Source organism: Pezoporus flaviventris, unplaced genomic scaffold (assembly GCF_033815535.1).
Source record: "Pezoporus flaviventris isolate CSIRO_AGI_PZ_B2104156 unplaced genomic scaffold, CSIRO_AGI_Pfla_v1 ptg000083l, whole genome shotgun sequence".
Classification (NCBI taxonomy): Eukaryota; Metazoa; Chordata; class Aves; order Psittaciformes; family Psittacidae; genus Pezoporus; species Pezoporus flaviventris.
Window position 1 is genome coordinate 11095838 of NW_026892631.1, and position 24257 is coordinate 11120094.

General features: G+C 38.2%; 1 protein-coding gene across 3 annotated transcripts in view; it reads left to right on the forward strand.

The window, feature by feature from the left end:
* The window catches only part of PRKCE (protein kinase C epsilon), a 287890-nt gene that overhangs the window by 247105 nt on the left and 16528 nt on the right, over positions 1–24257 (forward strand). For all 3 annotated transcript variants that reach the window (XM_061475327.1, XM_061475329.1, XM_061475330.1), the window contains exons 12-14: positions 11730–11868; positions 14271–14459; positions 19180–19326. In XM_061475327.1, coding sequence (XP_061331311.1) covers positions 11730–11868; positions 14271–14459; positions 19180–19326 — 475 coding nt within the window. The remainder of the gene's footprint in view (positions 1–11729; positions 11869–14270; positions 14460–19179; positions 19327–24257) is intronic.

Below are 24257 nucleotides of genomic sequence, written 5' to 3' on the forward strand. Positions count from 1 at the left end.
TTAAAACAGAATAGAAGCAGAAACTATTGAAGTCCTTCCTTTAGTGATTCCATATAAGTAAGCATTTTGTTGGAAGCAACATTCTTGCTGAGTTACATCATTTCATTTATGCTATATAATTTATTTCGTCCATTCTGCGCAATATTACATGCACTACTCTTTGGAAAGGCTTTTCATAACAAGACCCAAGAGGTTGAACTGAGACCAAAGTGAGGTTGGAAAAGATCAGTGTCTGTACAAAAGTTCACTACAGAGGGCTTTTTTCTTTTTTTTTTTCTGACTAAGAAAGCATTTTCTCCATGGAAACATGATATGAAGCTTTAACAGGGGAGTGCTTACTAGGAACTGTGTTTGTTCCCTGCTAAGGACACCCTTGGGATCATAGGGAAAAGAATTCTGGTAAATTGTTTCTTTTATAAAAAGAAACACCATATGCAAAATCCTTCAGCAGCCTTTCTTATTTACACTGTCTGGGCATCATAAAGCTGCAGAGGACATTGGGTGGTACAGAAAACACTGGAACGTGGGCTCAAGCTGGTGCATTAACGGCTTGCTAAGGATGTACTCCCAATCGCCTATGTTTGGCCATTTTATTGTATGACCCATGTTGTGGTTGCCAGACTAAAGTCTTTTCTTAAATCTTCTTCAAATCTTTACAGGGTGTGTAGAGTTTTCTGGAAGGAATCAAAGAAAAAGAATATCAGTTCAAGTGGTGAAGTATGTTCTCAGCACTACCATGTTTTCAGTATTTCACTGACCCTAATGGTGTTTCTCTGTGTTCCTGTTAGAAGCAAAATAAGCATTAGCTAGGATATAGAAGATCTGTGCTACCTTTTACAAGCAGACTGTAGTATTTCAAGACCTCTTCCCTGTATGTTCTCATCTTGGGGTATGTGGAAGGTCTGCTCCCTTAGCTGGAAAATGGGGATTTGTGTGAGTGTCGTCAGTTTCCTTTTGATAAACAACCTCAGCTGAATTGAAAAAGAGCATTTACTGAAGTATTGAAGCTAGAAAAGGGAGGGGGCAGAGGGGGGCAAGGAAGAATGGGTCTTAAGGTGAGCTTTGGAGACCATCTACTGGTACTGAGTGGCCTTTACTGTGAGCATCTGTATTCGGTAGGTAGATAGTAAGATTGGATGATGAGTCGCCTTTCGGTCTCACAGCAGTATTCAGGCATGCTGGTCTTGTCCTTTGTGTAATGAAACTGGACCAAAACATGGCATTTTCTTAGTAGCTGCTGGGAAAGCATGGCATGCTTTTTCCTTCTTCAACAAGTCAACAATATGCTTGGAACTGGTCATTTCCGAGGGAGGTGTCGACATTTGTGTTACATTAACAAATAAAACAATGTCATTTGGCATTCGTGGAAGAAAAAAAGACTTTTTGTCTAGAAAAGGAATAGGGTCAGAGCACAGGACAGGGATGCTAGATACCTTAAAACTGTATTTAGTGTGACAGCAGTATGGCATGTACAGGATTGGATTGGATCAAATTGACCTAAGCTATTGTAGCTTTGACTTTTGTTTAATTGTAATTTCAGAACTTACTCTTGGTGTTAATAGGCAGCATGATGGAAATGATAGACTTCCAACTGAGGGAAGTTTTTGGCTCAGTGTTGTGATTGTGAATGAAAACCTGCCTCCCCTGTTGGACTTACAACATACTAAAATAATATTGGTATTGTTACGCAGCATGAGGTTAATTGACCTTTAGGCTAGGGGAAGTGTAAGGCTAACAAGTTAAATGCCATTGAAAACAACTGCCTAAATCATACATTCAAACTGACCTGGTTTATGTATTTACAATCTAAGGAAGAAATCTGAAGATGTGGGATGAGATCCAGGAGTGAACATCTGAAAGAGAGGGACTAAAGTACTCAACTTTAGTTGATTGAAGATATTCTGATCCTGTTTTTCTCTGGTGTCTTGACCTTACTAAAGTTCACTTAGTATGTAATGGAAAAAACAACCAGTTTGATAGCAAAATACAGGAAATGCCTTCAATCATGGCTGATTACAGTAGCAGCTTTTCTTCTGTTGTTTCTATTTTTTTCAGAATGCTCTTTCTATGTGCCTGAAACAATGTAGAATAATAATGCTTTGGAGCCCTTTATTTGGTGTGTCCAAGTAGAGCAATTAAACGTCTGACTTTTTGATGGATATGCATATTGGGAGTTTTGCACAGGAGAATGCCGTATGACCCGAGTGAGAGAAATTAGGAACTATTACAGGACATAACTTCAAAGCCTCGCAAACTGTGTGTGTGGCAATTCTACCACAAGCAACAAGACAAATGAATGCAGGTCTGTTTTAAAAATCTGCCTTTGTTTGGCTTTCTTCGACAAGAAATTGAAGTTTTACAACTAATTTGAATGAAATCTATCTGGAAGACAGGAAGCCGGGAGGCAGCTTCTACCACATACATGCAAAGGCTCAGTTTCATTTCACCTAACTTCTGGAATGCAGGTGAAGCTTCCAAGTCAGGATCCTGCTTGTCCTGGAGTGCCTTTACGTTCGATAGAGCAGGGTAGGCTTCTTTAGGGAGCTGTGCAGCCTCCATGTTCTGTAAATAGTCCACTTGGAGATACATGTGGAGGTGGCTGTGGAGGGAGCTTGGGGCAAACTGTGGTGCCTCAGTTATACCCTAATGGCTGGTGTGATAAATCTGGGTCAGAATCCTGGAAAATACAGGAAAGAAATTGATCATAAAACCAGAGCAAAATGCTTCAGAGCTCCAGCTACTTTCCATGATTAATGTAAAGTCTAGAAATCAATGGAATTGTGGTTCATTGCATCATAACCTTTAATTCTGTCTTTCCTGTCATCTGGGTAAGGCAGTAGCATATCCTTGTTGTGGGTTATTAAGAGTTACAAGGCTTCATTGCTGACATAGCCAAATGAGAACTGCTGCAGAAAATCCAGATGCTACCTGGATAGGCATGCATTTATTGGCTGTATGTTTTTCTATTCTGCAAAAAAAAAGCCTCACTCAAAAATAGGAAAGAGAAGAAACGATTTTGGTCTTTTATGGTTGGGCATAGAAACCCTGCCTGAAAGCCAAGTACTCTTTTCTTTATGTTTGCATAACTTGTTGTTCAAATGATAGCGATTTTGTCATCCTACCTACTAAGGTCACTGAGGAAAAAAACAAACCCATTGCTTTTGGTTTCCAAAGAAAAGCTTTTGAACAGAACCAAAATTTATTAATGTGTCTACAGATAAATTTGCTTTCTAAGGTTCTGGTAACATTTTTTCAGAACTGAGTTTTTCGAAACGTGATCTGACAAGCTTTCCTAGCTTCACGCCATCCTTTCAGGGTCTTTCATCAAGTGGTTTTATCAAGTAACGACTTGGTATTGTTTTGTTTCAAAGGATTACAGACATACATAGTAGGCACTTTTAGTTTGCGCCCCACCTAACCTATTGTTATAATACTCAATCTCATGTTATTTGAGATATAAAAATAAGAGCAGTGAACCTCACAGAGTAGAATAATGAGGCTTGAGTCAATCCTTGGCTAAGCCTGGGAACCTCTGTTGTCTTCAGCAGGATCACTGAGGTGTCAGTGAGGACAGGCTTTATCACATTACATATTTAGCGATGACTTAACACTTGGGCTTTGTAGCAGAGGCTGAAACAGTAAATATCATGAATACAGATTTCACCCTGTCATTCCCAGCCTGAATATGCAGAGCCAGCCAGGAATTTTTCAGCTAAAGTCTTCAAGGAAAAAGTTGGAAAATGGTGTTTTTAACCAAAGTGGAGACAGTGGGGAAAAGAAAGTCCCTGAGAGAACTGCTACTAGCCTTAACGTCAGGACATTCACGGTGGTGGGGGTGGACCAGGACAACCAGGCAGCTGAGCCTGAGCACCAGGCCATCAGCTGTTCACACGCTGCTTTCACAGAAAAAAACCCTGAACAGTCTGTGTTTTCACCCAGTGTAAAATCTCAAGAAGCCTTCCAGAATGAGAAAACCATTTGCTGTCGAGTTTAGCTGCAAGTTTCTGAGGCAGATTGTTTGTCCTGTACAATAAGCCTAATGTGAAGCCAGCTCCATTTGTGACAGTTCTTAACACAGTACAAAAATTGCAGGCCTGCAGGCCATGGGAAGGCACAGTTGCCACTGGGATCCAACATAAAACTTGTCTAAATCACCACTTTAGCAGTAGGCTAAGTCAAGAGGCGGAGTTATAGCACTGTGTGCCACTCCTGACTCAGGCTTATGGAAAGATTGGTCATTCCCAGGTATGGCTCATGGAAGGATGCATATTTAAAATTGTACATATTTCATTTATGTTCACAAATAAAACCATGGAAATAATAAGAAAGGAAAAGCCACACAAAAGAAAGCTGTACAATATAAGTACAAAGTACAATATATTTATTTGTCTGCACATTATTTTAAGGAAACTCAGCATAAGATAAGCAGATCAGGCACTGTAATGTCATAAGCTGCTACCAACAATTGTGATAAAGTTATGGTCAAAGCCATTAAAAGCCATGTATAGAAATTAATTTATAGAAAAAGTTTTTATGCTACCAGAGAAGTCATTGGTTTCCTTAAGCTACTGGAAATGAATATTAAACCTTTCTTCAGTAAGTCATTCAGACATTGGTAGTTAGGGCTACATAATGAACACACAGCCTTCTTTTCCATCTCAGGATGTTGCTGACCTAAAAGTTTCTCAATGGTAAACACTGCTGGAGCAGGGGATGTTATACACTGTCCAAGGCATGCTTTTTGCCTTGTAACAGCTAGGACTTACAGAGCCACAGGTAGCAATCATGCAGTTATCTCCCTCTGATGTTCTTGGTGAGTAGACAGCAAACTGCATTTTGCTACGTGCCTTCTCCTGTCTCTGCCATCCCCTTAGTCCACGAGATACTTGTGCAAATGGCAGGGTGATGGATGTTGTGGTATATAAGAAAAGTAAACTTGTGTGCTTTCAAAAGTAAACATGCCTGACAGAAAGTGTCGCTATGGTCACATTAAGAGTCATCAATGTTTACCCTGCTATCTGAACTATCCCTGTTTTCTTTGATGAAAAGTAGCTATAGGATCTTTGGCTTTATTTGGAACCAAGTCTGTGCTCTTAATCCGTCCGCCAGTAGCCATTATACATACTGGTACACATCAGTATAAGATGGGCTCACTTTATTCCAAACTTGGCACTTCTGAAAAGTCACAGGTTTCAAATCACTGAAACAGGTGTTTCTGTATATTAATGAGAACACCTCTGCTACAGCTTTTGTGATGGATGATGTCTTCATTCTTTGATAATATCGAGTGATGTAACAGTAACAAAGAAAATGTGTATCATAAATCCTGTTATTACTTAATGGCTCAACGCAACATAAAAGCAAAGCAGAGGAATTTGAAGACTTTCAGGAAAACACAGGCAAAACTTCTTGAGATCTCCTACAATAACCAAAGCAGTAGAACCATCTTTTTCTCACCATTAATGTCACTCAGGTTTCTCCCTACTCCTTCCCTGCTAACAAAAACTGCCACACTGTCATGAATCCATTAATGAGCATGAACAGTCCAGTGCATGCCCTATTTCTTACTTCATGGGTAAGGGAGGTCACAACAGAACCTGACATCCAGTGATGATGTGATTGTTGCATGCTCAAGATCAGTAGCATCTGAAAGCATGGGCTCCTATCCCATTCATGTTTTCAATGGGAAAAAAATTACAGTGTTATTTTGCATTTTCTTGGAAGTTATAGTTTGGATTTTTCCATTCTCTGATCTGTTGTGAAGGGAAAGAAAAAAAGTCTTGCTGCTGTGTTCTGACTAAAATACTTAAAGCTAGTGAAGTACAGACTTAATATATCCGTTTTATAGTTTATATAAAGAAATTGGGATTACATTGCTGAGAGCTAATCATTAAAGAAGCTAACATCAGAACATGAAAATTGAGGACACAGAGTCTGTTTGAAGAACTGAGACAAAGATTTTGGTGAATTTATCAGTCTTCCAGAAAATACCCTTTCAGGCAAATGATCCAGGTTTTGTGGTATTTCCTGCTTGTGATTGAAATCTGTGTTGAAAATGCATCATTGACTAAAACTATAGCAAAGAGTAAATTTGTACTGAGTACAGGAGAGATCTGTTGTTGCAGGTGAGCATCTTCATCTCAAAAGCCATCTGGGTAAGTTAAAAAGTAATTTTATTAATACAGTATTTTCATCTTTCTATTCAGAAAAAAGTCATTGCTGATTGACAATGCTGAGCATATTGCCTTCAGTTACAAATTTCAATAACTGTAGTAAGTAGAGAATAATTCTGATGGTTTTTCATGTTGGAGGAGGTTTCCCTTTTCCATTCTGTGGTTTCTTCTGTGAACAGCTTGTCTATTTAAAGTCTGCAGGGAGGATGTGAATTTCCCATGCAGGGGAACAATGGCAATGGCAATGATTGCAAATAAACTATTGAAATGGCTTATTGCATGTGAAAGTCACACACACAAAAAAAAAGGGTTGTTCAGTAGCTACATTCTTTAGACTTGTGTTGCTTTCAAATCTTTCCTCTTTGATGTTCTTTAGATGTTAGTTCGGTCCTTTGCTTTCACCCTATGAAGAAATATTCTTGATGTTGTTATTTGTGGATAGTAATTACTGTGCTTCGTTATGACCTACACTGTGAAATGCATATGCTTTCTCATTTCATTGCTCACTAAACAGTTAAGAGTAGAAGCAGATGCTGCGGAGATACTTCATTGTAGAGTGATTGCTTAAACCAGCTTGTGATCATGTTTCTCAGCTACTTGATCTTGTTCTTCAAATATGGATTTATTTAGTCACTAATGTTTACCATGTCCAAAGGCTACTGTTAGTAATCTTTGGCAGCCTTTCTGATTTTACTGGTCAAAACTCATCGCTACTGTTTAATTGCCTAACTTTCAACAAGAAAATTATCTCTTATCTAAATGACACGTGTGACATGCAGGGCCGTGCACACAAGGTGGTTATCTCACCAGCTACTGCTGGGAGGGAGGCTTTAAGAATCAAGTCCTGTGAAGTCCTTGTCCACAGAGCATTTGTAGGAAGCCAGGGCAGTCAGTGTCTCATGGCACTGGCATGCGAAGGAAGGAATGAGCGTTAGGGAAGTTTTCTCACAGATTACCTGCAGTCCACCCACTCCTCTGTTTCGACTTGCACAAACCTTAGTGTTATAATCCTGATTCTTTTTTGAGATCCTGCCAATCATTCTGGCTTCTGAGGTGCCTGCGATGCTGGCCAGTCTCCAGAAATAGAAACCAAGGCTTAAGTTTCTGTTTTAAGCTTTCTGAGAAAGAAAGAGAGAAAACCCAAACCAAAACATTTTATGCAATCGACTGCTCAGGTCAGCTGAACTGATGTTACGAAGTATCTTGGCAAACAAACAAAGGAGTGAAATAGCTTAATGTAGCTTTACTGCAGTCAAGCAATCTGGGCATTTTCCTGGCTTAACTGGTTAGGTTGTTTGCAGTTGCACGTAATTATGCAGGTTGTAGGAACTCAGTTTGTCAGACACAGATGACTTTTTTAGCTCCTACAAAAAGAATGCAAGATAAGAAAAAGAAGAATTTAATAGACTGTTGTCATTGAGCTATCCGACACTGTATTGTTTGGTATGCTCTATTTAGAGGTAGGCAACTAATACCAGGAACCAAATAAAAGACAGAATGGATCAGAAAGGATCGTTCTGTACAGACATTTAATTTACATTCCAGAGATTGATAGCTGTTTACTTTTCTGTTGGTGTAGGAGACATGCCTGTTGCTTAGAACAATTCTGGAGAGATACGGATCTTAAACTAAAAGTTTTCTTCAGTGGGACTGTAGCTCTGGAAAGACAGGCTTCCTTGACAGCACTTTTTCTGTTACCTTTTCATTTGTTTCCTCATCTCTGCCTGTTTCGGTTTAGGTTATTTTCTTTCCTGCGAGGTGTTAAATAGCACATTACCTGTTCTCTTACAGTTATTTAGTGAGCTAAGATTTCTGTTTTCTGAAGCTTCATAATTAGGGGGTTTTGGTGGGGTTTTTTTATTTGGGCGGGTTTTGTTTGGTTTCGGTGTTGATTTATCTTTTTTAGTCTGGCAACTGTAAATTTACACAAAGGTTTTGAATGCTTTTCAGTGCAAGCACTTTCATGGACTATGATAATCTTGCGGGCTAGCTATGAATTTGGCACTTTGGCAGACTCCCAGCTTACGTTTTAACCTCCCATCTCTACTTTAGTGGGAGTCATGCTCCTGTTTTAGCCTCTTCTAAATTTCTTTTGAAACTATGGTGCTCTTTGTGATAACAAAAATCTACTGGTATTAAATTCCATTATTGTGTGAGTAATTAAGCTGATGTCCTCAGTGCCTCCAATAGAGTTTTGAAGAGGCTTATAGGCTTCACTGCTTTATTTTGGCTTGATGAAGGGATCCCAGATGTTTTTCTTCTGTCAAGTAGGATTGTAGTTTGGTAAATGGTAAGAAAGTTAAATTGACTTGTGTTTTTACAGACGGGCTTAAGATTTCACTGTCAGCCTTTACAGGTAGTCAGAATGTAATATTTAGACTCTTCCTGGTTTTCTTTTTGTTGAGTTTCTTTGAGCTTTTTTTCTTTTTCCACTGTCACGTTGGATTTTTATTGCTAGTTTCTGTGTCTTATACAAATCTTTAAGTAAATAAAGGCAGTGGTGAGTATCCGGTCCTTCTGCATTATGTGATGGCTTGCTGTCAGTCTTTTATTACTGTTGAGTTTTCTCCTAGCTTAAGAGTTTCTTGGGTTACCAACTATATTTGCATTCAACTCCATGGCTAGCGTATGGCATTAAATGAAACTTAAACAATTTTAGGTACTAACAGTTCCAGTCTGTCCCCTGCCTGCACTGGGAAGTCCTACTTCTGAGATTAGAGTTAAGATAACATGCAGGAGTCCTCTGATGGTCACTTACCACTCCAAATTAAGGTGGAACCAGTTTTCTGAGCAGTCTCTTGAGTTTCATCAGTTCCTATCATAACTATTTGTATTACGACCTTCTTCCGAACAGTCTGTTGTGATGGTGTCTGCAAGTGGTTTCTAGATAACATCAAATGTAATTATTCTTTGATTTGTCTGAACATCTTGACTTTTTGAGATACATCATTCATTCTTTCTTAGCTTAGGAACATCTAAAATAACACTAAATTTGGAATGTTAAAAGTTCCAGCGACATGCTTATTTACTTCTCCAATCTGGAACAGCCTTATCCTATTTTATACTTGATCACATTCTACTTGATGATGTCTTAATGCAGGTCTTCTGATTGTAACATTTGCAATTCACTGGAAGAGTAGTTTTGGGAAGGCACGTGACTTTTGGAACAGGCAGCATCATTTTGTTTGTCTTCTTTGAGGGACACAGAGCTGTTGGTATCTGTTTGCCCTTGCATGATATTGGGCAATTCTCACAAATCACTTTCCAGGACTAGGAAATGGTGGTTATTTGAGGGGTTAAATGGTTAGATGTAAGGGATTATGATGCAGCCAACTGGATCTTGGGCTGTTTAGGAACTCATAAAACAGATGACCTTGGGGAATGATAAAATATGTGGCCTGCTTCAAGGGGCCTTATGTGGGTGACCAGTTGAGGAACTACAAGAGCAGCATAACTGATCTGGAAATAGCAATGTCTCGTGTAGGACATATTGTTACATTATAATATAATATATATTATAAACATTATTACAGCCAGTATATACTTGAGCTACATAAACCATATCTGATAAAGCTAGTTTATGTGAGAGACAGTGGATTTCCTGTTACAGAGTTAAATCTGACTTTTCTTTGCCATGTCAGACCTCTTGTACATGCACAAACCACTTTATAACGTGCACTCAGCACAATCTATCTTTGCACGCACAGTAAGACATCCAGTGCTTCCAAGAGTGCCTGATTTACTGCACAGATGTACAATGATTATGCAGACTTTGAGTAGTAAAGTCCGCTGTGTCCCAGAAATATCTGATATTTATGCAGTCCTGTGTACATGCTTGAGAAATACATGTTGGATAAAGGTGGGCCAGTGTGTTTGAAAACTCTGAACAAGTATCAGAAAGGAAAAGAAAGAAGAATAAAATCCATTTACTGAAATTGGGATGATAGGGAGAAAAGAACTTTCCTGGGGAAATCCCAGCATACTGTAGCCTCAGACATGGCCACTAAAACTCTTAACATGATGCAGCCTTGGATGGGTTGTTTAATCATTTCATGTGTGCGAGTGCAGGGGGCTCGGAACTGGGTGATCTTAAGGTCCTTTCCAACCCTAACTATGCTATGATTCTGTGATACAGTGCCAGTTGTTCTAAAGCCTGGGGTGTGATAGGGAGACATTTCTCTGAAAGAAATCCTCAGAGTCAGGTGAAGACCAATCATCCCTCACTCAGGTAGAATTTGGTGACATAACGGATTTTTGCAAAAAACCCTGTATCTTTTCATAGGCTTTGGGGGTCAAATTTAGTTACAGAAACTGTCAGGGGGTTTATTTCTCTATCTTATTTAGAGCTTTCCTACACACACATTTCTGCCACATCCCTAAACTCCACGTATGGAAATTTCTCTTAATTATTCTAGGAAAAAAAATTCTGAGCAGAAAGTGTCCACAGAGTCACCTAAAGACAATTGTTCTGGTTTTGATTCTCACCTCTCTCTGTATTCATTTATTACTGTGGTTTTGATGGGCAGAAGTACCTAAAGCCTAGAGAAAAGTGTAAAGGTGGTCCAGGCAATAGAAATAGTGTGTTTTGCCTTCGGTTTATGTTATTTTATTCTTTATACACTATTAAACGTTTTTAATGGGGGGAGTTTTCCCTGCAATTGAGGGTTCTTTTACGCATTGACTTTCTAAATCCTTTTGAAATTTAGTCTAAGGCAAGTGGCAGGTAAGTTAATTGGTACCTAGCATCCATTGTGTTGGAACATGCAATAGCCATCAATAGTATATTTAGAAAATGTGCAGAGGGCAAGGCAGGAAAGGTGGATATCCCTTTCTCAACCTATTTTTGACCTCACCCAATTTAATAACCAAAGAATTGTGTGGGTTTGACACAAAGACATTTGTATAACGAGTGATCAGAGACAGCTCCTGTGTTGTTCAACAATGAATGCAAAATATTCCTATGAGATTATTTTTGAGCAGGGTTAAGCTGCAGAAAATAATACTTCCAAAGATGAGTGTTGTTTTTCATCCCTCTCATTGCAATCTGAACTTTGAATTGCTACTATACATTAAGAATCAAATTCAAAATATTCCAAGTTTGAAAGTACCTATTAATTCAACTCAGATGATAGAGTATGGATAAATCGGTGTTCCTTTTACTTTGTGGTACTGTAAAGGGGGAGAATGGCTTCATTAGACATAGTTGACCTGTTTCACATAGACAGAATGTTGGATATGTAGCAAACAAGAGACTTAGATATTTTCCAAACATTTCTGATTCTCTCTTGAATACAGCTCTGCTTTCATGCAGCTGAAGAGAAGGCAAAGGCCTGGTCTTGCAAAATAATTGTCATTGCTTGCTTTCTTATTGCTTCTAACTATTGGTAAGTCTATTTAGTGACAGCTACCAAATTCTCACACACATATGTAAAGGACAGTCTCTAAGTGGTGTTTGTGAAACCATCTATTTGTCATAATCTATAGTTTATGATGAAATTCAAGAGCATATGATGGAAATTTGAGAGTTGATTCAATTTGAAGCCTTTTTTATTTCAGGGACCTGAAACTGGACAATATTCTTCTGGATGCAGAAGGCCACTGTAAACTGGCTGACTTTGGGATGTGCAAAGAAGGGATTCTGAACGGAGTGACCACCACAACCTTTTGTGGCACACCTGACTATATAGCTCCAGAGGTATTTTTTTCTGCATTGCACTAAGAATACAGATATTATCATTCATCACACTGTTACATGTGTAATTTTAGACACTTTTTATTCATAGATTAAAACAGTAGAAGATACAGATTAGATTGTGCTGCAGTTTTGCCTGGGTAATCTTGACGAAATTGGTTAGTCCACTGCTCAAAGCAGTATTCCATGTTGACAGGAGTGACAAAGCATGGCTTTTCTATTACTTGTTTCCTGAACTGAACAGTATTCTTCTCCATACACTCATTTCTGAGTCAACATCATTTTGAAGGCACATACTAGCCTTTAAGGTGCTAGATGCAACTGAGTCCTGAAAGCACTGGTCTGTAGTAGTTATAAAATTGTCTTTAATTTTTCATGAGACTTTCATGAAAGGCATGTTCATACAGAAGAGACCATATGTTCAATTTCATTTTGCCTAGGGTGTTTGTGGGAATATAACTTTTTTCCTTCCTTTAAAGTATCTGGGAGTGAAAGTTACTGTTTGTGGTACTTACCATATGGATGAACAGAAAGTGTAGACTTGCATAGAAAAGTAGAAACTTTTCCTATGGATGCTGCATATCAGTTGGCAACATCCAAAGTAATTTCAAGGCATTCATTGGATAAAAGAAATGACTGAGAATCATGTGGGGTTTACATATCCTAAATGTTAATATTATGGGATGCACTTCCAAGTTGCTAGAATGATTCAATATTGTACAGTTAGTCTGCTAGGCAGACACTGTCTACTCGGTTTAGTTAGCAACCTCTGCATCTTTCCCCTGAAGATTCAGTGTGCTGATTTAATGTAAAAGTGTCATTGGGCTGTCTTTCAGCAACCATAAATTTGAAGCAGGAAAAAATGCTAGTTTACTATTTGCCACAGACAATAAATTAGAAATAGGCATTGTTAGTGTTCATGGTTGCCAAGCTTTGGTAGCACAACTGGTAAGGCGTGAATCTTGAAACTGTAGTAAAAGAAATGCATTTCTTATAGATTCTGAAAAGTATTCCAGCATTAAAAGAAAAGAAATATAAGTGTGATGGTTTTGGTTTTGTATTAATTCTTTTCTGATTCAGTATACTAATTGAGTAATTTTATAGATATCATTTTCTTTGAAAATTATAATGGAAACAAAGCAATAATAAGATTCTAGGAACTTTTACATGAAATCCCGGTCTCACTGAGGTTCGTACCTCCATTGTGTCATTTTGTCATCTTAATTGCAGAAGTTTATCTCCTGCTTTTATTTCTCTTGCATCGATGTTTCAATTTCCTTTTCTTTAGCAATATCTGAGCTCCAAAGCGTGCTCGGAACACTTGAAAAGTACACTTTTGAAGAGCATTGTTTTCTGTAATTAGTGTGTATAAAATGTAATATCTAGTCAACTAAGAATCCAGTTGGAATGCAGACCATTCAAATGCTAAACTCATTTCTGGCTTTATGTTAAGAGTGAATTTAGCTTTATATTGGTCGTGATTCCCAAATACAGCACTAAGGTCATGCAGTTCACCATGAGGCTTCTGACTGTAACGCTAATGTTGCTTAAGGAGGTGGTGGAGTTGTTGCCACTCCAATTCATTTTAAGGCAGTCAGCTTCACCTTAAAGAGGCAGCCACTCTTGCTTTCCCCAGTCCCTTCTCATGCTGAAACATTGCATCCAAAATACCAAGCTGCTTTTCAGTGAAGAGGAGCCAAGAATTAAACTCGTTCCTTGTACAACACTACTTCTGTTAACACCAAGTAGTACAATAAAACTCCATCATACTAACCTACTACTCCATATTAAAGGTATTTGCTACAAGGTTGAACTTGTGCCACGAGAAGAGCTGTAGCCAGTTTTTCTGAAAGCAAGAGCAATTAAAGTGAGTCCTACAGCCATGTATTGTACAGCAGTTTAATGCTGTAAAAAGAACTTGAACAAAAAAGCTTTTGGCTTCCTTTAGCCCTACCTAAAGGACAAGAATAAATCTCTCAGATTTAGTTTCTCTGTGCAGCATTACAAGCTAGTTCAGTTTGTTTTCTTCAAGATAGAGACAAGGAAATGTTTCACATTTTCCACCAATCTGTTTTGTATATGTGATCTTTTTTCCCCTATAGCGTGACCTGCTTTAAACAGTTTGGAAGGATATACAGCCCTTTCGCTCATGAGCATACTCTTTTACTCAGGGGACTGATAGACTCAGTCAGTACTTCTGAGAACAACTACACATTGACACTTGGCTGTGTTTGTGCAAATTGCATGGGTAAGAAACCATGGCTGCCGTTACCAAAATCAGTGTGGGATTTAGTCCTGCTTAGGCACTGGGGGAAAGAAAGGGTGTATCATGTTGAAACAGCAAATGTGCAGCTGAGAGTGTTGTCTAACTTATCTGTTCAATCCAATCTCTTTCTCTATGCTAGATCCTCCAGGAGTTAGAATATGGCCCGTCAGTTGACTGGTGGGCTTTGGGTGTTCTCATGTATGAAATGATGGCTGGGCAACCCCCCTTTGAGGCTGACAATGAAGATGATCTCTTTGAATCCATCCTTCATGATGATGTCTTGTATCCAGTCTGGCTCAGTAAAGAAGCTGTCAGCATTTTAAAAGCCGTGAGTTATCTTCCATAACTTGATTTCCTCCTCCTCTTCATGTTTTTTCTGGGTGGTGTTGTATTTTGGGGTTTGGGTTGAGTTTTTTTTTCCCCTTGATTAAAACTGAATTTGTTGAAAGTTGTTGAGAGCCGTCACCACTGGGAGTTCAAGCGCAGTTCAGAGTGCCACTGTTAGGATAATGGGGCCTGGGATAAATTACACTGCTTGTGGGAAAGGAACAGAATGTTTGTATTCCATGCATTTGTACACTGTATAAATCTGTGTACTGCAGATTCATGTTTCAGGGAAAACCCAACCAACTAGAGCTGTGCTGTCACTTTGACACTTTATATGCCACATGTTCACGAGAGTAGGGGATGCACTACATAATTAAAGAAACAATGCTTTTTATTCAACCCACTTATAAAATTTCTTGTCCCCCTGACTTTCTTCCCCTATCATCAACATGAACTGACAGCTCTTTATTTACAGCTGCATGTTGTATTTTATAGTTCACACAGCACTTGGAAAAGAAGTCTTACTCTAGTGTAATTGCTTCTGCTCTGGTTGGTGTTTTTCAATATGAGTAGTGACTTGACAGAAGTTAGTGTCACCAAATGCCACAATATCAGTCAAAATGTGCTGCTGGGCAACTCCAGTTTTTAGACTACATTTCTAAAGTCAGGTTTACTTCATTACACTGACATAAATTCTTTTTTCTGTGCAAGTACCATCCTGAAATAAAAAGCAAAACAAAACAGAAGCAATATGCCAGTCCCCATAGATTGAAAACCTAAGGAGGATTTCTGGCTTTAAAAACAACCCTTGGTTTTTATTCCAGTTTTCCACCTTTTTTGAAAGTGGAAAATTTCTACCTTTCCAGTTCTGTTTTTCTTTCAGTACCTGGAATAAGGGAGGCTTTAAAGTAAGAGGTAGCTAACAGTGTTAAGTCCTGCAGGTTTGTACATACAGGGTTACATTTTGAAATTATATATTACACTTTTTAACACCAGTGGACCAGTAACACATTCTGCAGAAATGCTCACCTTGATCTTTAAACAGAGATACCTTCATGCTCATTCTAGCTAAGAGATACTCTAGCAGATGATTCAAAGCAGAAGTCAAAGTTAACCTCTCTGAATTGTTTGCTGAAGTATCTCCTGCTGCATTTATTGTAGTGAGAACATGGAGGATATATTAATGTTGGCCTTTATAAAGGTTCTTCCTTCTCACCCCAGATAGTTCTCGGATGACTCTTTATTAGCTGACATGATACTTTTGTGCATCCATTTTTATTCCCAGACCCTTCAATTATTTTCAGCTCAGCAATTAAAATGTATAGACTTGAGCTGCTCATATTCAGGCTCATATTCAGGGCTCAGCAGTCATTTTGGTGTATTATAGAGAAAGGGTTGTTGTCAATGTTCCTATGTGCATCTGAATTTCACTCAAGTCCAAGAGATTTTCTGTAGTCAATTGGTTTCACAGTCTTTGAGATCTGTTTGTTTGCCATCCACATGCTCCTTCAGTGCATCTATGTTATCTGACCTATTATTCTGAGTCAGGGTAACATTTGGAGGGAAAAGTTAACCAGTAACTCTTGGTTAAGTGTGTAGTGTAAAAGCCATTGAAGCTATTAGAATAAAGAATTTGTTTTACAAACAAAAGTTGAAAGCAGATTTGACACTCAGGGCCTTACTATGCTATCTCATTGGTGGTGCGAGTAGTGAGATGTCTGTTACAGCTGTACATCTCACTCATTAACCACACATAAATGCACACACACAGTTGGGATGCAGGTGTAGCCTTTGTATTTTTGTGGATGCAAGTGCAAGGGTGTTAAACCCTTTCATTTCTTTTAAAGCTGACTTTGCTATAAGTTTTCATGAGGCTGTTTTCCTGGGTCTACATTTTGATAGTAGGTATGGGGGTTTATATTTTGTTATACTTGTAGCTGTTTGGGTTTTTTACGTCTTTCTAGCTGAAGTTTAATAGTAAAGCCATTATGAACTTTAAAAAGAGAGTTGTATCCATTAAACAGATTTGCACTAGAGTAATAGATAATTCCTCATTGGGCAAGATGCCTTCATTGATATGAGTTGATATAATTTAATGGAGCTGTGCCTGTTTACACCATAAAAAGAAAACTTTTCCTTGTGTTTAGCAACCTGCTACTTACACAGCTATGGTGTGAAACATGTTTGAAATTTGTGTTCTTCATCTGATCCTTGTCCACATACCGTTAAATGAAGAACAGGAAAAACAGAGGAAAGAAAGAGGCGTCTATGTATTTTACTGCTGAATGGTAGCAAGGGATTAACTTTGGAACACATCGTTTCCTCACATTGTGCTTTGAGACATGGGTTTTATTCTTCAGAAACTGTGTATTTTTACACTCCTCCAAACAGCATGTAAGGAAAGTTTAATAAGAAGACATTCTCTTGTATTAAGTAACAATGTTTTCTGATTTTCTGAAGAAATAGTTTTCCTGTTATTTCCAACAGAACACTAAGGAGGATAATTATACAGCTCAATATTACAAGGCAGCATGTTGCTTATCCCATGAAATCCCACAGATCTTACTAGTCCTGTTTCTCTGAATTGACAGGAATTGCTATTTAAAATTCTTTCCTGTCTGGTAAGGAAAACAATTCTTCATTGAAATTAGCTCTGTGTTTCTTTTCAAGCAGTGGAGAGAGGTTGTGGCCACAGTGTGTGTTCCCTGTGCACCCAGGTTACAGAGATTTCTGGCAACAGAAGCAGAACTCCATTTTTAAGCTGTTATTTATTCCAAGAAGCAAGATTTTGGGAATCTCATGATCCTTGATTCAGGCCCCAAGTTGCATGTCTATCTCAGCAACCTTGTGACAGTCCTCTTGTCATTTAAGTCAGTAGGAACTCTGATCTTAAAAGGCTTTTCATAAAAGGAGGTTCCTGCCTTAATATGGGAAAATAAAAAGGCAACACTTACAGCTAAGGCTGTCAGCTCCATTGGCAACCATCTCTTCAACACAGTTAACAGCTGTTTCTGCCCTGACAGTTGCATCATTGTTGATGCTGTTGATAAACATGGAATAAATGTCAGCTTGTGCTTCAGAAACAGAAGGTGAAGAAAATGAACATTTATTGCGGGGGATGAAATTTATAGGATTAAATGTCCACTTCAGACGTTTATTTCAGCAAATGATAATTTTGTTTAATTAAGTATTCATTCTTAAAGTTTGTTCTTCCTTATCATCCATTTCCAAGTTTCATGACATCTGTGAAGTGCAGTACTAAACTGTACTGTCTAGTCGTGTTTTCATCTCCTGGGCTTGTTAAAGACTACCTGTTCAGATGTTTTCCCTGCCTCCGGGAAGATAAAACATGGCAGATACTAGGATCAGATTATACTTCTTTGATACCTGGATTATATGGTACAAGAAGCATATCCTGTAGTTTCCGTGTTCTGTTTCTGCAAAACGTGGCTGCTGGTTCCTGGCTTGCTTGCTCCAGTCCTGGAGGTGAAATAAAGCAGAGGAATGTAGGAATGTGTTTTGTGGTTTTCCAAGAGACCTCACCAAAGAGCAGGAATCCTTTCAAAACCTTTGTTTCTCCTGCCTATAGAAAATATAGCCTGTAGTTTAGATATAACTTGTCCACTTGCAAAAGAACTTCCAGGGAATTTGAACACAAGACCAAAGAGAAAGAGCAGCGCGTGTAAGTCAGAAAATACAGAGGGAATTGCCTTGGTGATCTATGTTATGTCTTTAAAATGACAGCAGCGGTATTCTACTGTGGATGGCTGGTCTAGCTACCTAAAACCATCTTTAAGGGCTTCGGTAGCTACTTATCCAATAGCTGGATTCTGTGTCCACATGCGTTAGGAAATAAGTAGAACAATTGCTAATAAATGAAGGAAGAAATAACAGCAAAACCAAGAAAAATATTATCAGCTGCCATCATTTGACATCAGTGTCTTACACTGGCTGTGCAGCTTTTTGCTGAAAGAAATAATTTTAAAGTGAAGAGTTTAGAAATTGCCACAGCAGAGGAGACTTCCAGTGGCTGCCACTAATGGTGTACTAAAAATGAAAGGGAAGGTGCAAGTTATGTCATGGAGTTTATCAAGGAAAACGTTCTGCTGGTGCTCATCATTCCATCTATTTCCTGAAACAGAAAGCTTATCATTCACATAGCTGCAGGTGCTGTTCTTATTTGTATTAGAATAAAATCCTAGAAATTAGTAAGGAGGTTATGGATTTTCATGTGTCTGAAGTGTATGATTATACAGCCTATGTACCCAAAGAAAATAAACAGCAGTAAGCATAATATGTAGCCCCTATCCCGCAACTTAGTAGTTAAGACAGAGCAAATAAGGCAAAATAAGAGCTATCCTCAGTCTATTTGGAAGTGTCTCTGGAGGGTTTAATATTTTCTGTCTTTCTTTTTGTATTTTTGGCCAAATCTGGAGCTAAAAATGCTGATGAAGAATCTGTTCCTAAAGAGGTCTCAGCAATCAGTTGAAAGAGCTTCCTGAAGGAGACTTCCACTCCGGAATCTCTGAATCTACTGGTTTGGCTGGAAGCTCTGGAGGGGCGTCCTTGCTGCTCTTAGAGAAAAATATAACCTTCTGAAAGGGGACTGTCTCTAAAAATGAGGCTTTAGGAATTCTAATGAGTAATTGCACTGGAAATGGTTTCCAGCCATTGCCATTCATGTTTTAACTTTTTCCTCCTCTCCCTCCTCTGCTCTGTAGTTCATGACAAAGAACCCCAATAAGCGACTTGGCTGTGTGGCATCACAGAACGGGGAAGACGCGATTAAGCAGCATCCATTTTTCAAGGAAATTGACTGGGTTCTTCTAGAGCAAAGGAAAATCAAGCCGCCCTTCAAACCTCGGATTGTAAGTAGCAGTTTGCATGACATTCAGAGAAATCTTGGTTTGACAGGTCTAATTGTTGGCTTTCCTGTTGCATGAGTTTACCCAATGCAATATTTCGGGGTTGAAATAGTAACATAAAAACCACACTGGAAAGATTGCCACGTCATTGCTTCAGTGAAGGTAAGTGTCAGGAGTAGATTTAACGCACAGGAAGATCTTCGTGTTCACATAAACCGTGAGAGGGTTCAAGGCTCTGTTTTAATTATTTTCCTCTGTTCCTAAAGATACTTAGATTTCAGTTGGGTATGTACTGTCTCTGCTTTCTGTGTGAACCCTGCCAGTGGGCACTGGATTTTGTATTCAAAGACAGAGGAAAGAATTTCTGATTAATAATATTCTAACGAAGATACTTGAGAAGACTGCTTCTGGTGCAAAGAAACATACAGCATGAGTAGATAAACTGATGTACTCACGTGTTCCTAGGTAACAAACAAATATTCCTATTTTAACAATTGTGTAAATAGCAGCCCCACATGCAGGAACTACAAAAGCCAAGTGCATATTCATGGCTTATTCTTGTCTTCTTCTGGATGAAAATACAGTTCACCAAATACCAGCTTTTCAGCTGAGAATGTGTGTAATTAATTTTGTTCTTGAATCGTACACGAGAATAATTATATGATAATTTTGTATCTTTTGACTTTGCACTTCCTAATTACAATGTTTGACTTGCCTGTAAATACAGTCAAGGTATTTGTTTGTTTCTTTTCTTTAGATAGTTTAGGAAGGTATTTAAAAATAACTAGATAAAACAACTCTGGGCTCAACACCGAATCCTAACTTACATTTAGAAGTGGAAAAGTCCCCTCTGTCATTGCAGAATTGTTCTCTGTTGCATTTAATGCATTTTCTCTTAGTCCATTGAGATGCATTTCCCCAAGTTCCGTATGTAGGTGGTGAAAGTGGAGCTGCCTGTCCAGAACAGCACCCTTAGGTAGCTCCTCAAATCTACACTTGGAGAAGTCTCTCTATATATGGGTCTTTTTCTGTTTTCACAAGAATTTATCTCACAGTAAATTTTGTGGCTTTGCTTAGTATTCATCAGCATTTGTTGATACAGTTATCAAATCAGGACACACAGTTCTAAAATAATTTTTACTTTATGCCTGCACCTAGGAAGTCCCATATTCCTCACATCTAGTCTGTCTATTTGCTGCTTTCCTTTAATGATTCAGATGCACGGTCCCTTTGACAATAGGTATTTTTACAAGGTCTTTGTTATTTTCGTAAGTATTCCTGTTGCAGTGGTCCTTTTTTAAAGTCAGGAGGCATTTAGAGTATCAAATATTTTTATCCATTGCCAATATAAATAATTTCTACCTTCTCAATACAGCTTCTTTCTCTTTCTGGAATTATTTCAGTGCTGTTATATTTTAAAGCCATTCATATTTTATTAATTCTTGTTGTTTTGTTCCTTTTCTCCTTTCTTTAATGATATTTTAGTTGAATATGTCAGGTTTAGTAGTGATTTCAGATTATTTCAGAGTAGCCCTTTGTGTAATTTTCAAGACAGCTGCTTACTCTTTAAAAACTGTTAGGGTGATTTTATACATCTTTATTTACACCTTTTTCTCATTTTTTCTTCAGGCTGCTTCTGTAACATCAGATTTTCATACTACTTCTTTCCATATTGTATATGCCAACTTGCTTTATTCTACCAAATTTGATTCCTGTAGTCTAGCAGTTCTGTATGCTTGGTTTTTAATGAACTTGGGTTTTGTGGTGATGAATTCAGGTAATATGTAGTCCATGTTACAGGCATCCTTATTATTTTCATGTTCACTGTCTGCTGTCTCCAAGGTATCTTCCTCAGTGGCCTGGTCCTATCAACTTTTACTGATGACTTTTTTACACTTAGAAAGAGTGTACCTCACATATTTACACTGTGTTTATGATCCCTCAGCTGTTCTGTATCAGCTGTATAAATTGCAATGGTTTTGTTATTGTGTAGAAATTGAGGAAGATCATACTGAAATTTTGACTTGTCCTCTTAAAACTGAACAATTTATTGGTTGGAAAGCCAAGTGTGACATCTATCTAGGCTAGAGAGAAAGATGGTATGAACAAAATATAATTACTAATAATGCAATTTATGAAACAGTAAAGGAATCCAAGGCAGTAAATTTCAAATGCTGAAAAGGTGATTTTGGATGCTTGCCAAGCCAGAAGAGATTGAACTTACTGTGAAAAATACAGGAAAGAGGGAAGAAGGTGAACACTAATGAAATAAAGTCTATTTAAAATCTAAATAGTGCTTCTCTAATTTAAGTTGTGGGTATAGCATTGAGATTCATTGATTCAGATAACCAAGCGTAACTTCCCCAGCTATGGAATAACTCTGGGGAAAACATAACTAATGCCTGTGTTGGGAATGTTTTCTGGTATTTAACATCTTTCAGTATTGATAAAGGGCTGTTGGCTATTTAAAAGTGACTTTTAAGATTAAGAGAGGATTAAACCAATATATTTTTAATCTTATGTTCAAGGGAGCCTAGATCTGTGAAATTAGCTATGAGAAAGAGGCCAGATTCCTAGTCAGAAAATAGACATTCTTGCATGTGATATGTGAGTGTACATATGTGTAGGGAAAGAAGCACATAACGCATATATCGTCATTTGTGCATTCAAATTGAGTTTGCATGCACATACAGAATTTTGCCCATGCAAGAATGCATATATTTGCACAGGTATTCATCTATTTTCTGACCAATCAATAAGATGACTAAGGGGAGAAATTTTATCATTACTCTATCATATACACTTTCAAAAAAACCCAAACGAGCAAACCCAACAATATAGGGTCTGTTCAAATGAGCTCTGGGCAATATAAAATGCTGACAAGCAAAGTCATTAGGGAAAATGGCCAGACACTGAGGTCCCATCAGACAATGGAATAATCTGCCAAGGGAGGTCACAGAGATGCTAGCATGGAAACAAACCTTGCTTCAATTCTGCCTCACTATTCTGCTGATCCCAAAACATGAGTTCCTTGGTTAGCACACCTGTGTTCTTTTCTGTTACCCTTTACCCTTTCTCTGCCATAATAGATTTTCTAAGGAGCTGTATTACATGGTACTGTAAGGCTTGTGCTTCTCCATGGTTCAGGTATGCCTCTTCACCTCTGCCAGCCTTAAGTCTGAAAGTGGACATAGAAGAAATAATTCATGTCTGTTTATTAGCCAGACTTTAAATCTCATTCATGCTGTGGGTAGATGCAAATATATACCTTAATACATCAGAAATATACCATTTATGTCCTTCTAGTTTGTACATGATTTGACTATTCTAATGATGTTTTGGAAGCTGAAATCTATTCCCTGTTTTCAGCCTTGGAATGAAAATTATTAAAGTTCTAAAGGTCCTTGAAAAACTGACTGTGTTTCCTGAAGGCTTGCAGGAGTGCCCTGGGCAAAGCACTCATGCAAATGACAGAGGTTGCTAAACAGCGACAGGAGTGCCACACCAGCTGTGTGCTAGGCAGAGACCGATCCACCAATCTTGGTGGCCCTGAAACCTGTTGTGAAGGACCTTTGGCTGCTCCTCCAGCTTAATTACTTGGGACAGAGGATACAAAGGGGTGAAAATGCACTGAAGCCCAGTCCTAATAATATGATAGTATGATGCGTATTATCTACCAATACTTCCTTTCATATATCCAAAATTATGAGGCTTTTCAGTGGCAAAATTAATCTTTTTATACATGTATTATGGTTTATTACATGGGTATATAATGCAGAGCTATTATAAACGTTAAGCTGCTGAAGAAGAAATAATAGCTCTGGGGCATGTACATTAGAAATCAAGCGAAATTCTGAACAGCTCTGAAGAGGCAGTTTGTTACCTCTAAGCTCCAGTGACCTTGATAGTGTTTCTTGAAGATCATTTCTGCTGCTCATAAAACCTAATTCTTAGAACTTCAGAGAGTGTCTTGAAAGCCTCTGAATAATATTCTTCCCTGCAGCTTTTAATGCAGATGTGAATGTCATTGCATACGGAAGAAATAAGTACAGTTTTAGTGCAGACACATATCTTTTCTCCAGAGTGACTGTTGTGAGACAGAAATCCCTTTGAAGCATTTTATTCCTATGTTGAGATATTTTGTCTCATGTATTCTTCCTAAAATTTTATTCCATTTGGAGAATGAGATTTCCCTCATCAGTAGCCATAAACCCAGGCTGTAGTTTACAACACCATTTATTGCTCAAGAGCCATAAAGGCCTTGATTCAGTGATTCTTTGCTCTTTATCTTTCTTTGTTTCTGTGATTTTCTTCCTGGCTTGGTTGAATTGATTATTTCCATTTTCAAAGTGCATTTGCCATATTATTAATGAAACAAGGGTGCAGTAGATTAATTTCATGCTGAAGTAATTGATCTGGTGCTAAGTGTTGGTAGGTCCTGCTTAGTGACATGATGGGATGTTTCTGTCTAATACCAAATAATAAAATATGCATTAAAAACAGTGAACGAAACTAATTGCCACTTCACCTTTCATGTGTATTGATGAAATTTATATTGTCCCAGTTTGTTATTTACTGGAAAAGCTTATATTTGAGATGGGGAAGAAAAGGTCAGTGGTAGCCTCATATTAGCAAATATTTCATAGAATCATGGAATAGTTTGCATTGGAAGAGACCCTTAAAGGTCACCTAGCCTAAACCCCTGCAGTGAGCAGGAACGCATTCAACTAGACCAGGGTGCTCAGAACCCCATTCAGTCTGACCTTGAATGTTTCTAGGGATGAGGCCTCTACTACCTCTCTGGACAACTTGTTCCAGCATTTCACCACCCCCATTGTCAAAATTTCTTACTTGTATCTAGATACACATTATGTATCTAGATACACATTATGTATTCCCCACTGAATCTCCCCTCTTTTAGGTTAAAACCATTA